The 13,603-nt window shown below is 36.3% G+C and overlaps 1 protein-coding gene across 3 annotated transcripts in view; it reads left to right on the top strand.

Annotated features, from left to right (window-relative positions):
* The window catches only part of DIP2B (disco interacting protein 2 homolog B), a 183,701-nt gene that overhangs the window by 150,635 nt on the left and 19,463 nt on the right, over positions 1-13,603 (top strand). For all 3 annotated transcript variants that reach the window (XM_039882047.1, XM_039882048.1, XM_039882049.1), the window contains 5 exons: positions 2,789-2,990; positions 7,915-8,024; positions 8,162-8,242; positions 11,341-11,464; positions 12,720-12,841. In XM_039882047.1, the coding sequence (XP_039737981.1) occupies positions 2,789-2,990; positions 7,915-8,024; positions 8,162-8,242; positions 11,341-11,464; positions 12,720-12,841 (639 nt within the window). The remainder of the gene's footprint in view (positions 1-2,788; positions 2,991-7,914; positions 8,025-8,161; positions 8,243-11,340; positions 11,465-12,719; positions 12,842-13,603) is intronic.

The following is a 13,603-nucleotide window of genomic DNA, read 5'->3' as shown; positions in this document are numbered from 1 at the left end:
CAACAACTATAATCTCACTATATGCTGTAAGTGGTGCTTAGAGTGCAAGGGATCCAAGAAAATATAAGATGTTGTTCCTACTTTGAAGAGGCCTTACTGTGGAGTTAGAGATCTAGGTGACATAAACCATTAGGGAAAGAGACAGTATAAGGGATATGTTTCTAGAGGGGTTAGGCTAGAATGATGGAAAGAGCTTAGTCACCATTTAGAATCACACTTAGAATCCCAGCTCCCCTCCCTGCTACATCTGTGCCTTTAGGCAAGTTACTTAATCTCTGTGGGCCTATTTCCTAACCCATAAAGTGGGTATAAAATTATCTAATTTACAAAGCTGTTAGAAGGGTTAATTGATAGTGATTAGATAATTGAATATTTAGTGCCTGCCTTCAGTAAATGATGTTAGTGGTTATTATTAATAGCAAAAATAACAATCATAAGCATAATCTCCAATAAAGAGTTTGGAAAGGCCCACTCTATCTTAAATAACATTTCCTTTCACTCTGTCCCTTCACTCTGTTTTTCTGCCTAGTATTTATCTCCCTTTAAGTATGTTTATGTTTATTTTGTTCTACATCCACTATAATATAAGCCCCGTGAAGGCTAAGACTTTATCTCTTTTGCTCCCTGCTCAGTCCTCATAACCTGTTAGGTGGGCCAGCACATCATCATAGTAGGCTCAGTAAATGTTTGTTGGATAAATGGAGGGTCCAAAGAAAGCATAGACTGTCCTTGCCATAGCAACTTACCTGTTATCGTGAGTGTTCCCAGCATCTATAACTTGTCTGCTTGGGGCATTTGGATTTATTAACTGCCGGTTAGTAGTAATGTAGAAATGATGCAAGAATGATGCAAGTGAGAAGAATGAAAAGATTTCTTCCTGTCCTCAGGATCTGTGATTTTGAATTATCAGCGGGTATGGCATAGGCTATTTGTAATAGAAAATCAGAGAAAAGAAAGAGAATCTACTGAAGATAGACTAGACAGCAAAGACTGTGAAGAAGGCACGACTGGGCTGATCTCTGAAAGATGTCTAAGAATCAGACCTTCAAAGAGAATAATTTCTATGCTGTTCATGTTTTCAAACAAACTGCTTATTTCATTCAGAATGAACTTTGGAGTGTAATGGTGAATCTTGTGAGTTATACATTGTTTTCCTATTATATGAAACTGAAATTCCCTAAGATGTTTGTTACTTTTCCCTGGAAAGCAACTATAAGAATTAAATGCAGTGCTAATTTACTACCCAAATTCTTGTAAAAGTCATTGGAAGTCTGATTTGGGCATGAAATAAGAGGGCATTATTTTCCCAGTCTCTGTAGCTTCTCAGCTTGGGACACTTGGATCCGTAGTAGAACAGAAAGGATATCATATGTTCTGGTTGGAAGAGAGCAGAGGTTGTTTAATTCCAGGTCCATGTATAATAATCTAAATACCTAACTCAATACCTTCTAAGGAATGTGGTCAATAGATGACTTAACAGATGGTGTGTTTTCAGTGGGGAAGCCAGGCTACATTTGCTAACTTTCTGTATATTCTCAAATACCAGAGACTTAGGAACTCTGCCAGACCTGCCATTTCCCAGTTGTTTCTGTGGGTTAGTAGGATAGTCTGGGGAGTATTGATTTTCAAGTTTATTCCTTTGACCTTTAAGTTGTTTCAATGAAGGACCTTGTTCGTATTTTATGACTGTTGGTGCATTCTTCCTCTAAGGCTGTATTGCCTTTTCAGTTAAGACTTGTGGTTAATACAATAGAACCCTCTCAACTGGATTGTTTGGAACTGGTATATTTGGTTAGTTTCAAAAGGTAGTTGAAGCAAAAACATAAAAATAAGAAATTCTTCAAGTATTAAATTTTAACACAAAACATAAATGTGCATTCACTTCATGTAGAGTAGTGTGTGTGCAAATAAAGTATACCTGTTTGAGTTTTAGGTCAATTTTTTTCTATAAACTACATCCAAATGCATTGTCTTTGGTTTCTGGTTCCATTTCTTTTAAGTTAGATGAGAACACCAGTATTTGAAAAGGGACTGGAATACATAGTCCTTACCTTTTAAAGTTAACTTGTCTACCTATCAACAGTAGTTTTTTAGGAGCTCACTTTTAATGAGCCTTTTCAAAGCCTAACTCTTTCTGTCATTTTGCACTCATATTCTATCAGTCACTTGTTATTGTGCTCACATAATTTAATCAACTATTAAATAAAAGGTATAGAAGCAAGCACAGCTGACACTAGGCAAGCACACAGGTGTGTGGCTGGAAGCAGGATGCACTGAGGGAGCTGGTGGCCTCCAAGGCTCAGTGTGTGGTAGGCCTTGCCTGGATGTTTCGCACAGGAGAGTCCTGTTAACCTGGTGAACCACTTAAGCAGGGGCCCCCTTACAGAGCTTCCTTTGTGTTCATAATAAAAATATTTGCCTCTATTTAACTGAGCTACGTTGGACAGCTAAAATATTAAAAGAACCAAAGCAAATTTCTAGGTTTTTTTTTTTTTGAAATTGTCATTCAGAGAAAATACTGAGGCTTGCAAATCAGTGTCCACCTCTGTTCATTTAGAGCGTATCTTACCCTTCTTGTGTTGTCCTCTGCCATCACTGAAAGGATTAGGTACCTTGAGATGTATAAGATCTTAATAATCTAGATGTATAGGATCTAATAATCTAGGTCTAGCTAGATTCTAGACCTAGATAGAGAAAGAAAGATCCTAGACTAGAATAATTATATAAGGAGGATATCAAATATAGTAAAATTAATCTCACTGAATATTTTTTTTTTGTATTTTTCTAGGCAATCGATAGCATTCATCAAGTGGGGGTTTATTGTCTTGCTCTGGTGCCTGCTAATACATTGCCAAAAACTCCACTAGGAGGAATCCATATATCTCAAACAAAACAGCTCTTTCTAGAGGGATCTCTGCATCCGTGCAATATCCTCATGTGCCCACATACATGCGTGACCAATTTGCCAAAACCCCGGCAAAAGCAACCAGGTAATATGCTGGCTTTGAAGATGTAATATTAAAATTTTAACTTCAAGAAACTGAGTTCTTTCAGCATGATTCTTTTTCCAGAATTAGACCTTATAAAGATTAGCAACATAGGAATAGTTATCAGCTGACTGAAAGCAAGGAGGACTGAGACCCTGTGGAAAGGCTCCTCTGGATCTACTGTTGGCTCCCTCTCCTGCATAATTCTTAGTAATGTTCCTCCATTTCCCCTGGATATAAGGTATGGGGTCAAGATGATCAGAATCTCACTTGTAGAAATAGAATAAAGCAAGCCCTATAAGGGAAGGTTCTGATAATCAGAGTAGCTAGTACTTATTGGCTTACTAAAAGCCAAATATTAACTAATTTTTACATTTTACAAATGTGATCCTAAGGCTTTGCCTCCATCTGTGGAAAGTAAAGAAAAGTTAGGAATTTTGCCCAAACTAATATAGCTAGTTAGTGGTAAAAGTGAGATTCATATTGTGACTCTAAAATCCATACTCTGAATCACTGTTGTACTGCTGTTCTGTTGAGACTCTGTTACCTAGAGTCATCCCTCGTTCCTTTGTAGCTTTCGGGGATTTAGCCTGTAACACCTCTGAGGGGGCGAGATACTTAATTCAGAAATTTCCTGGATTGTAAGCACAGGAAAATAGCATGTTTGGCATTTGCCGTATTCTTATGAATTCAACATGCAAATAAGAGTATATGAATTGTCATATGGAAAAGAGGGGAAAAAACCAAGTAGTCAATTTCACTTTTTTTCTTAATTTTTGACCAGACCTAGGTTATAGTGCTATGTAGGAGGCCAAAAGTAGGAGTTATTGATAGTCATGTTAAACTATTGATTCAATCCAACATGAAATCATTACATTTTATTGATGCTTTTTCATTTTAATTGAAAAGTTAATGAGAGGTTCCTGGTTTCCCGTATGCCTGAAAACACGTGAGAGCCAAAATCTGGCCTTTACAGATCCTGCTGCCATCACACATGCACTCACAAACACATACACTGTGTTTGTCAGCACATTAGCCTCCAGATGTGGTGGGAAGTGAAGATAAAGGTGGGAAGATTAGGAAGGAAAAGGGGAACATGGCATTTAATTATATTTCTGTGAGACAGCTTTTGCTGAAAGGTAAGCATGTACAATAATAAAATATATGTAAGCTTCTGACTTTCTAGGATATTTTTATCAGGATATTAAAATGTTAATAACATACTCTGCTCTGCAGTAGTTATTACTTCAGTGGTCTAGTGGCTAAGATCATATCACAATTGTTTATCTAGATGTTATTGTTTACTCACCAACTAGCCTTATCTTAGTAACTGTGAGTATAGAGCTAAAGTATATGTGATATTTATCTATCTCTGCTAGTAGAAATAAAAGTTTATGAAGGCTAATATTCTAAAGGGGCAGTTAAAATCCAGAAGTATTTATATTACTAATCAAGAAATATGTTAAAAGAAGTATCTTCATATTACTTGCCTAAGTATCTGACAAATATATAAAACAAAACTTCTCCATCTCAAATCCTGTTATGTTGAAGGCCTATATTCGTCATGAGTAAAATCCTATTTTAAATAGCACTTAATCTAGAATTACTTTAACAAAACTTCCATGTCACAGTAGATGCTTAAAGGATGTTAATTAGAGACAGTAGATGCTTAAAAACATTGCTTTTGCTAGCCAGTTTTCAATCAATTTTATTGAATGATAAAACCTATATAAAATATTTATTCTAAGCCCACATAGGCATAACATCAACCTGTTTGATCAAAGCATTAGGTTTGGATTCTGCGTTTTTGCTGTCTGTTGTGATTGCCTGCTAAGATCGTAGTGGGATACGTATGGGTCAGACCAAAGCAGTTGGAAAATCATGGCATAGGCGAGGTAGAGACTATGTGGGGATAGTATGACAGTTTGGGGTTTAAGAAAAATACAGAAAGTGGAGATGAGTAGGAGTGAGATAAAGAAAGGAAAAGATGGAAAAGAAGATGGAAAAACTGTTGAAACAGACCAGTGACAGAAATATCATTGAGATGCCATTGGAGCTATTATGTAAGCAGGAGTCCCTCAAGCCCGGGCTTTGGACCAGTACCTGTCCATGGCTTGTTAGGAACCCGGCCACACAGCAGGAGGTGAGCGGCGGGCGAGGGAGCGAAGCTTCATCTGTATTTGCAGCTGCTCCCCAGCACGAGCATCACTGCCTCAGCTCCACCTTAGATCATCAGGCATTAGATTCTGGTAGGAGCACCAGTCCCTGGTGCCAAAAAGGCTGGAGACCGCTGGTATAAAGAATGGGAATGTGTTAGGACTGGTTTTGACTGCAAGTTTTAGAAAAACAGAGCAGCAGCTTAAACAGGAAACAAGTTTATTTCTTTCCCAGGTAAAAAATTCAGAGCTAGGCAGCCTAGGACAAGGATGGTGGCTCCTCAATCACCATAGTTCCAGCTTCCCATCTTTTTGTTCTGGCATTATATCGATCATTTGTTTTTATAGATATGCTGTATACCAAATAATTCTAAAACTCAATGGCTTAAAGCAAGAAGCATTTATTTTTCTCTCATGGGATATAGATCTGCTGAGCTTAGCTGGCATCAAATGGGCTTGGCTTGGCTCCAGGCTGTAGGTTAGGTTCGGAACTATTCCATGTGCCTTCTCATCATGGGACCAGCAGCTCCCTGGGCCATATTTTTCTCAAGGCAAATGGCAAAAGCAAGAAAACAAGCCAAACCACACAAGTATATTGATACTTGTTTGTATCATGTCTTCTAACATTTCATTGTCCCAAACAAATCAGACCATACTCAAGATCAATGGAGCAAAGAGGTATTCTCCTCCCATGTAATCACAGCAAGGACAGAGAGGAAAAGAAAGATTGTAAAAGAAAATAATAATAATACAATCTGCCACAGTCATTTGTAGCACACTATCTCAGTCCAGTTAGGCTCCCTGACCACCAGCCATCATTCCTGCATTTTAGCTAAGAGGTGGGAGAAAAAAGCAAAGAAGGGAATACCCTCCCCCTTTAAATATTTTTTTTAGAAATTACATATATTATTACATATTATTATCCCATACTAAAGGATATAGTTTTTATTCCAGGCATTTGCCCAGCTAAAAACTGGGCATTCTTTTTTTAAGAAAGAAGTGAATAGATATTGGGGTTGATGACTAGCAATCTTTGCTACAGGAAATTTACAGTTTTGTGAGAAAAATAAGGCATATTTACAGGTACAACAAAGTATCAGCAGTTAGCCTTCTAGATGTTATTGCTTTCAGTTATTTTTCACTCTCTGTGACCCAAAGTCTCAAGAAATACACACAGAAGAACCTAAGAAAATGCTGCCGAATTATTTTTGGAGTTTTAAACTACTCTGAAAAGTTCAGTTTGTAAAATGTCACACTTACTTTGCAGTGTGAATCCAGAATCAGGCAATTTACACAGTCAAATACACAGAGGCCCTGTCTGTATAAAAGCCTATTTCCAATTTGATGTATCTGTAATTTGTTATGCAGTTTCTTAGGAAAGAATTTTGCATATTATACTTAAAATTGCAACACTTTGTAAACTAAAAATGTTCAGCAGTCAGAGTGATGGAGTACTTTACCCTTTTTGAATTTTTATTTGATGTTTACAAAATTTTCAATGTTTTATTTTGAAATAATTTCACACAAAAAAATGTTGCCAGATAGTACAAAGAATTTCCTTGTACCCTTGACCCAGTTTCCTCAAATATTTAAAAGTGATTCTACAATTTAAGTGATTTTTTTCCCCCAGCTGTTTCAGTATATTCAGGATCAACAGATTTTGGCAATAAAAGATTTAATATTAATCTCAGCATAGCATCAGCATTATTCAAAACTCAGCTGGCAATGTTATCTTTCAGCCATCTTCTTAGTTTTATTCAGTAGAGTCTTAATCAAGTGACCACCAAGAAAGGCATGTAGGACATTAGCTTTTTTTTTTTTTTTTTTTTTTGAGAGAGAATGAGAGTTCTTTTTATTTTGAAGTATTAAACCTATGGAAAAGTTGAAAGAATAGTATAATGAACACTCATATCCCTTCCCATAGATTCACCGATTGTTAACATTTTTTTTACTGAACTCTTTGAAAATGAATTGCAGATGTCATGACACTTCATCCCTATGTATTTCATCAGTGTATCTCCAAAGAACAAAAACATTCTCCTAGAATTTTCCTAATCAACCACAATGCTATTATCCTATTAAGAAATTTAACCTTAATGTATTTTCATCTTATAATACACAGTCCATATTCAAATTTCTCCACTTGTTTGTTATAGCTGATTTTTTAAAAAAATTCCAGGATCCATTAAGGATTATGTATTGCATTTGGCTGTTGTGTCCTTTAATTTAGAAGGTCCCGGCCTTATTTTGTCTTTAAGACATGGATGTTTTTGAAGAATCCAGGCTAGTTGTCTTGTAGAGTGTCCCACAGTGTGGATGTCATTATTCATTTTTAATAAAGCACTTCTGATATTCCTGATGAACCCACTCTTAGTCCAGGTAGATGGCAGATTTCTTTCCAGACTAGTTATTCATTGCTGTTAAGCTCACTTTTAGGGTTGTATTAGGATTGGAGCAGTAGGAACCAATGCAACCAACTGTCACCTCCTTAGAGTGAAAAATCCCCTATACCTAAGCTGCAGGAGCCCACTCGTTCCCCTCTACCCACTAATCCCCAGCTCTCCTGTGGTCCTGTTTTGATTTTGTATTTATTTGTGTATGTACATATGGGTTGCCTTTTCCCGCTAGAATTCAAGCTATTTGTCTTGCTTGCACCTGTGTTCCCAGTGTCTAGAAGAGTGCTCAATCTGTTTGAACCAGTCTGGAAATGCTTTAGGGTAAGTATTTTGAATTACCATCTCCAGAGAATTGATTTTTACCTTTACTTACAGGTGTAGGCCCTGCTTCTGTGATGGTTGGGAATCTGGTTGCTGGAAAACGCATAGCACAAGCTGCAGGAAGGGATCTCGGGCAAATTGAAGAGAATGATTTAGTGAGGAAGGTAAGTGTTCCAGAAGTGTTGATTTTTACAAGCAAGTCAAAGACAGAACTTAAACTTCAGGTAACAGATGTGAGATGTGTTAACCAACTTTTAAAAAGTTGCTGACTCTGATACTTTTTTCTGCTTTATGACTTTAGCACCAGTTCCTAGCGGAGATTTTACAGTGGCGAGCCCAGGCAACTCCTGACCATGTACTCTTCATGCTGTTAAATGCAAAGGTATGAAAAATTCAGTGGTATTTCAAATCAGTTGAATATTGTGGGAGTATCTTAGGCACTGTTGACCTTTCTCTTATCAGAAAATTTCTGTTGCCAACTCTGAAGGAGGAGTTACTGCTTTCTCCTTGTTATGACATTTGAGGATAAATTGTGCAATCACTTTAAGGTTGAAATGAGACCTCCTAGAGTGCTATTTAATACTGTCTCTTCTTATGTTACAATCCAGTCATCTTTATTCAATTCTGATAAGAACAGTGGGGCCAACAATGAAATTACATAGATCTACAGATGTATAAAATGCATTATGTCATGTGATTTTTTTTTCCACTCAGTTTGACTCTTAATTTTTTGATTTCTGCCAGGAAGAAAGTGACTTTAGGTCAACATTTGAAAAACCGAAGTTATTTTTGGTACAAACTTAAGTGATTTATTATTTAACAGATAAAAAGCAAATTGAAAACTATTGAAGAGTACATTCAACTATTGCTTTCTAATGATGGTTCAGCATATTTTTTAAGTTATACAATCTGTGGGAGTCTGCTGAGATCTGTTTGTTTTAATGGCTGAGTCAAAAGCTAAAAGTACTGTGACAATAGCATGTAACAATATTTCTCACCAGCAAGGGGAAGACTGCAGAGCCTATTGGAATTTCTTAGGAAAGACCCAAATTGCCCCCATCTGCCCCGGCCCCCCTAGATTCTAATATATTTTATGCACACATATACACACCTTTGAGAATTTATGCAGTGATGGAACTTAGTAAGAGGAATATGCTGGGCATCTTAGTGAGAAGTCATGAAAAACCTTGAGAACCATGGGTATATGGTAGAAAACTTTGGGACTCCCTTGCTCCATCTCTGAATTCATTAGGGTCCATTTCAGTAAGAAGATGTCAGTCCAGCTTTCTTTCCATTCCACTTCCAAGCTTGGCTGCAGTCAAAGTTATAGCCCTGTAAAATGTCTACCCCAGATATTTGTTAGTGAGTATAAGTTTAAATTTGCTTCTTGATTAGAGAAGTAATATATATGGATACTAAAGGACATGCAGTGTGTTTAGTCTTCTTCATATTCTAATATTTTACCTTGGTTTAGGTCAGACCACCAGAAATCTTAGTAACCATGTAACATTGTTACCTCACGCCCAGAAAATTGTTTTTACTGAAGTTTAGTTTGCTGCTATACCATGGACCAAAAAAGAATATAAGAAATGGCCTTATGAAATTAGCCTGACTTTAGCCAAAGAAATATTCATTTTGGTATTATAATACTAATGTCCAGCAGCAGAGAGTTGACTAAATAAATTGGCATATAAACACGATGAAATACTATTTAGCCATTCAAAACAATGTTATAGAAGAATATATAATGACCCAGAAAATATTCATGATGTGTAAGTAGAAAAAAATAGGATATATAAAACTTTAATAATTAAAAAAAAAACTTCAATAATAATTGAGTACTTACTGAAGACCTTGTTCTGGGTGCTTTATATTTCATAGTTCATTCCAAGGTTGAGGTAACTGGTGCACAGAGACGTAAAATAACTTGCTTCTGGTCACAGAGTTAGTAAGTAATAAGGCTAGGAAATTAGCTCTTTGATTTGAACCCAAACTAGCTTCAGAGCCCACATTCTTAACTAAGGCACTACACAGCCTCTGGCAGATAGTATAATATACCATTTTTTAAAATACCACTTGAGAATTTATATATAATCCATACTCATTTTTAAAAAAAAAACAGAAAAATATACACTGAAATGTTAATAGTGGTTACATCTTATATTTATTTACCTATATTTTCCAAATTTTCTATGCTAAACATGTCTTATTTTATATTACTGAAATAAAAGTTAGTTTTAAAATAATCTTAAGTAAAACTTATTTTCGTCATGAGATTTTTTGAGACCTACCGTTAAAGTAATGAAGAACATGTGGTATTGGCAGGACAGATAAAGAACAATTTGTCATTAAGTTGAAGGTAGGCATACCCAATGATTCAGCATTTCCATTTCTAGTTCTATACCTGACCAGGCTTATATATTTATACACTAGGAATTGTACAAGAATGAGTGTCCATCAGCAGTAGAATGGATTAATAAATTGTTGTATGTTCATACAATTAAATATACAATAATAAAAATAAATGAGCTATACCTAGGCCCAGTAGCACAGATGACTTTTAATGTTGAGAGAAAGAAGCAAAACACAAAAGTATATACAGTACAATTCCATTTCTGTAAAATTCAAAAATGTCATGAGTGATAAAAAGAAATCAGCAAGTAACATTAAAAAGTCAAGAAAGTGGTTACCTATGGAGGGAAAGAGAAGGCTGATCTGAGGAGACTCACGTAGGTGCTTTTGAGCTGCTGGCAGTGGTCTTTTTCATGTCATGCTGGTTCTTATACAGATACTTGCTTTATAATATTTCAGTAAGTTATACATTTATATTTTATGTATTTTCCCAGTAACTGGAAATTTTTACAAGGGAAAAGGGATTCAGAAAGCGCAGCTCAGTGAAATTTGAATTGATAATAAAGATATTTATGAAGACCCACAGGAGAAATTATTCCCAGAATCAAAAATAGTTGGCCATTTTCTAATCTGCTAATCTTTATTATTAGCTAGTGACTGATTCATTGTTACTGTTTTGTCTATATCTTTGCAGTTAGAACTTCAGAGACAAATTTGTGCTTCATGTCCAGCAAATGCACATGACCACATGACCACATGGCCAGCATTTATTATCCTGACCTCACTCTTGCCCTCAGCCTGCTTTATTTCCCCTATTTTCCTTTTACTCTTATTTCCTCATTTAACTAAAAAATTCCTGTCTATTTTTAAAGCTATCTTAAACAAGAATGACTGTATGTTGATTTAAGTTAATGTTGATATTCCCTAAGTACTTTTAGACATTGAAAAAGAAAAGGAATACCATATATATCTTTTAACACTAGAGGGAATTTTCACTGAAATTGATAACTAGCTAAAAATAATCTACTAAGGCACAAGCCTTTTAGGTATTGTGTCAAATGGGCTATACTTGTCACTGTTTTATTTTATTAATGAGCTTTGACCCACTATACTTCCTTCTGTTTAAAGGGCACTGCTGTGTGCACAGCTAGCTGCCTTCAGCTTCATAAGCGAGCAGAGAGGATTGCATCAGTTCTTGGTGATAAGGGACATCTAAATGCAGGAGACAATGTGGTATTGCTCTATCCACCTGGTAAGTGTTGGTAGACTTCATTACTAGACTACAAACTATAAGGACAGGAATGCAGGGCCACCATATATGACCATGTAGGCTGTGCACTTCTCAACTCGGGGAGTACCATGCACATGGGCTGAGGTGTGAACCAAGCCTCACCCCCAGAGTCATGCAGCACAATGGCTTGGCTGGGACTGCGTCTGTTGTATTTACTCTTGTATGTATCTAGCATAGCGCCTGGCACTAGGGTATATCTTGAATGAATGAAGACTTCCTGACTTTTAGAAACTCTCAAAAGAGATGCTTTGTTTCTAGGAGTGTTCAGAAATGGGGCCATTTCACCCAGTTTCCAAAAGAATGTTGTACGTGCATTCTTTTGACTTTATACTCTTCATATCATGATTGATGTTTAGTATTCCTCAATTATTGTTGCTTTCATCTTCCATGCTCTAACAACTTTTTTTTTTTCCAGTAAGAGGAACTCAGAATTATTTGATGACAGTTTGGTATAAATATTCAAATTTTTAGATGAAATATTTGAGTCGTCCCTTTCTTTGTTCTTCTGCCACCTAACCCACTTATACATCCAGCCTTCTTTGGTCTTTTATCCCCTTTAATTCATTTTTCTCTGTGATTTCTATGCTATTTACATTAATTCTAAGATTTCTTGGAAGGTCATTTGGTAAAGGAATTTTTCCTGTGGGGTTCCTATGAGATTGTCTTCCATCTACCAATTAATGACATGTGATGGATCAGAACCCTTACTGAGGAGGCCATCCTCCAAGTTCCGGTATTGCAGGGTCTTCTCGACATCCAGTCATGCTTTGTCTCCTGAAATCTTGCACCCACTGATGGAGTGAGATCCCAGAAGTCTAATTGCTCCTCATATAGCGGCCTTCTAAATATTTAGAGAAAACTCAGGTGTTCCTCATCTCTCTTTTCCCCATTCTTTTATTTCCCAAGTTCATCCCTAATTTCTGCAGTTATTCCTCCTAATATCAAGTAGTGATATGAAAATAACCTTCTTCAGGTATCTTTCAAGAGTTTTCTTCTGACTTCCTTTCTTGTTATTTATTCTTGGCTTCTCTATATTTTTAAGTTATATGCTTCTTCCTTTATATTTTTAATTTTAAAAATTTCTTCTGCTAGTGTCTCTGTTGAATTATGATCTACATCACCTATCCAGCACATTATTTAATAAACTCATTTTGGAATAAGATCTGCCTTATAGTTTCTCAGTGATACCGGGCAGCTAAGTGACTCTGTCTTGCAGGCATCGAGTTAATCGCTGCGTTCTATGGCTGCCTATATGCGGGGTGCATACCTGTGACCGTCCGACCTCCTCATGCTCAGAACCTTGCTGCCACGTTGCCCACAGTCCGCATGATTGTTGATGTAGGTACCAAGTATATCTTGCCTTGTCCTCCTCTCACAAACTGAGGATCCATACTAACTTGCCAGTTCTTTTGAGTCAGGAAATCAAATCTCTCCTGTGAGAACTATCTCTTTTTCCTTAATGTGACCAAAGTGACCAGCACTATTCAGTGAAGGAATGTGGGAAAGTGGTTATTGGCGAGGTACAGAATTGTGTGCATTTATCATGAGCATTAAAGAAGTGAAGCTATCATTAGTTAATTGTCCATAAAACTTGTTTTACCCCCTCTTTTAAATAAATGTTCTAATATTTTTTCTACACAATAACTAAGATCATTTTATATGTCAAACCGAATTCTCCCCAGTTGTCAGGTCACTTTTATTTTTGTTAGTTTTATAAATTCAGTATAAATACTGTTTGGTATAGTATTAAAAAGTGTCTAGATCTTGCACTGGAGTTTCTAAAGGATGTGAGAATTGAAGAAAATAAGATAAATATTTATTGCATCATATCCTAATGTATTTTAAAGCAAAGAGTTACAAAATTCCAATTTATGTAACATTTATTCTTTTAACTGGAGCCTGTAGCGTAAAAGCCATGTTTACCATAGATGATTTTATTACAGAGTTCAGTTAAGCAAAATGCCTTTGTCATATCCTGCAAGGACAGCCAGAGCAGCAGGGACAGAAGTTCCCTTCCATTGACACAGTTTGTGTAGGAAGTCGGTCACTTTGCACTTCCATGTGAGCAAGAACAGTTAATTTTTGTGAGATGACAGAGTT

The sequence above is a fragment of the Pteropus medius genome, unplaced genomic scaffold, assembly GCF_902729225.1.
Source record: "Pteropus medius unplaced genomic scaffold, Ma_sr-lr_union100, whole genome shotgun sequence".
Taxonomy (NCBI): domain Eukaryota; kingdom Metazoa; phylum Chordata; class Mammalia; order Chiroptera; family Pteropodidae; genus Pteropus; species Pteropus medius.
This window is presented reverse-complemented; position numbering and strand designations above follow the sequence as displayed.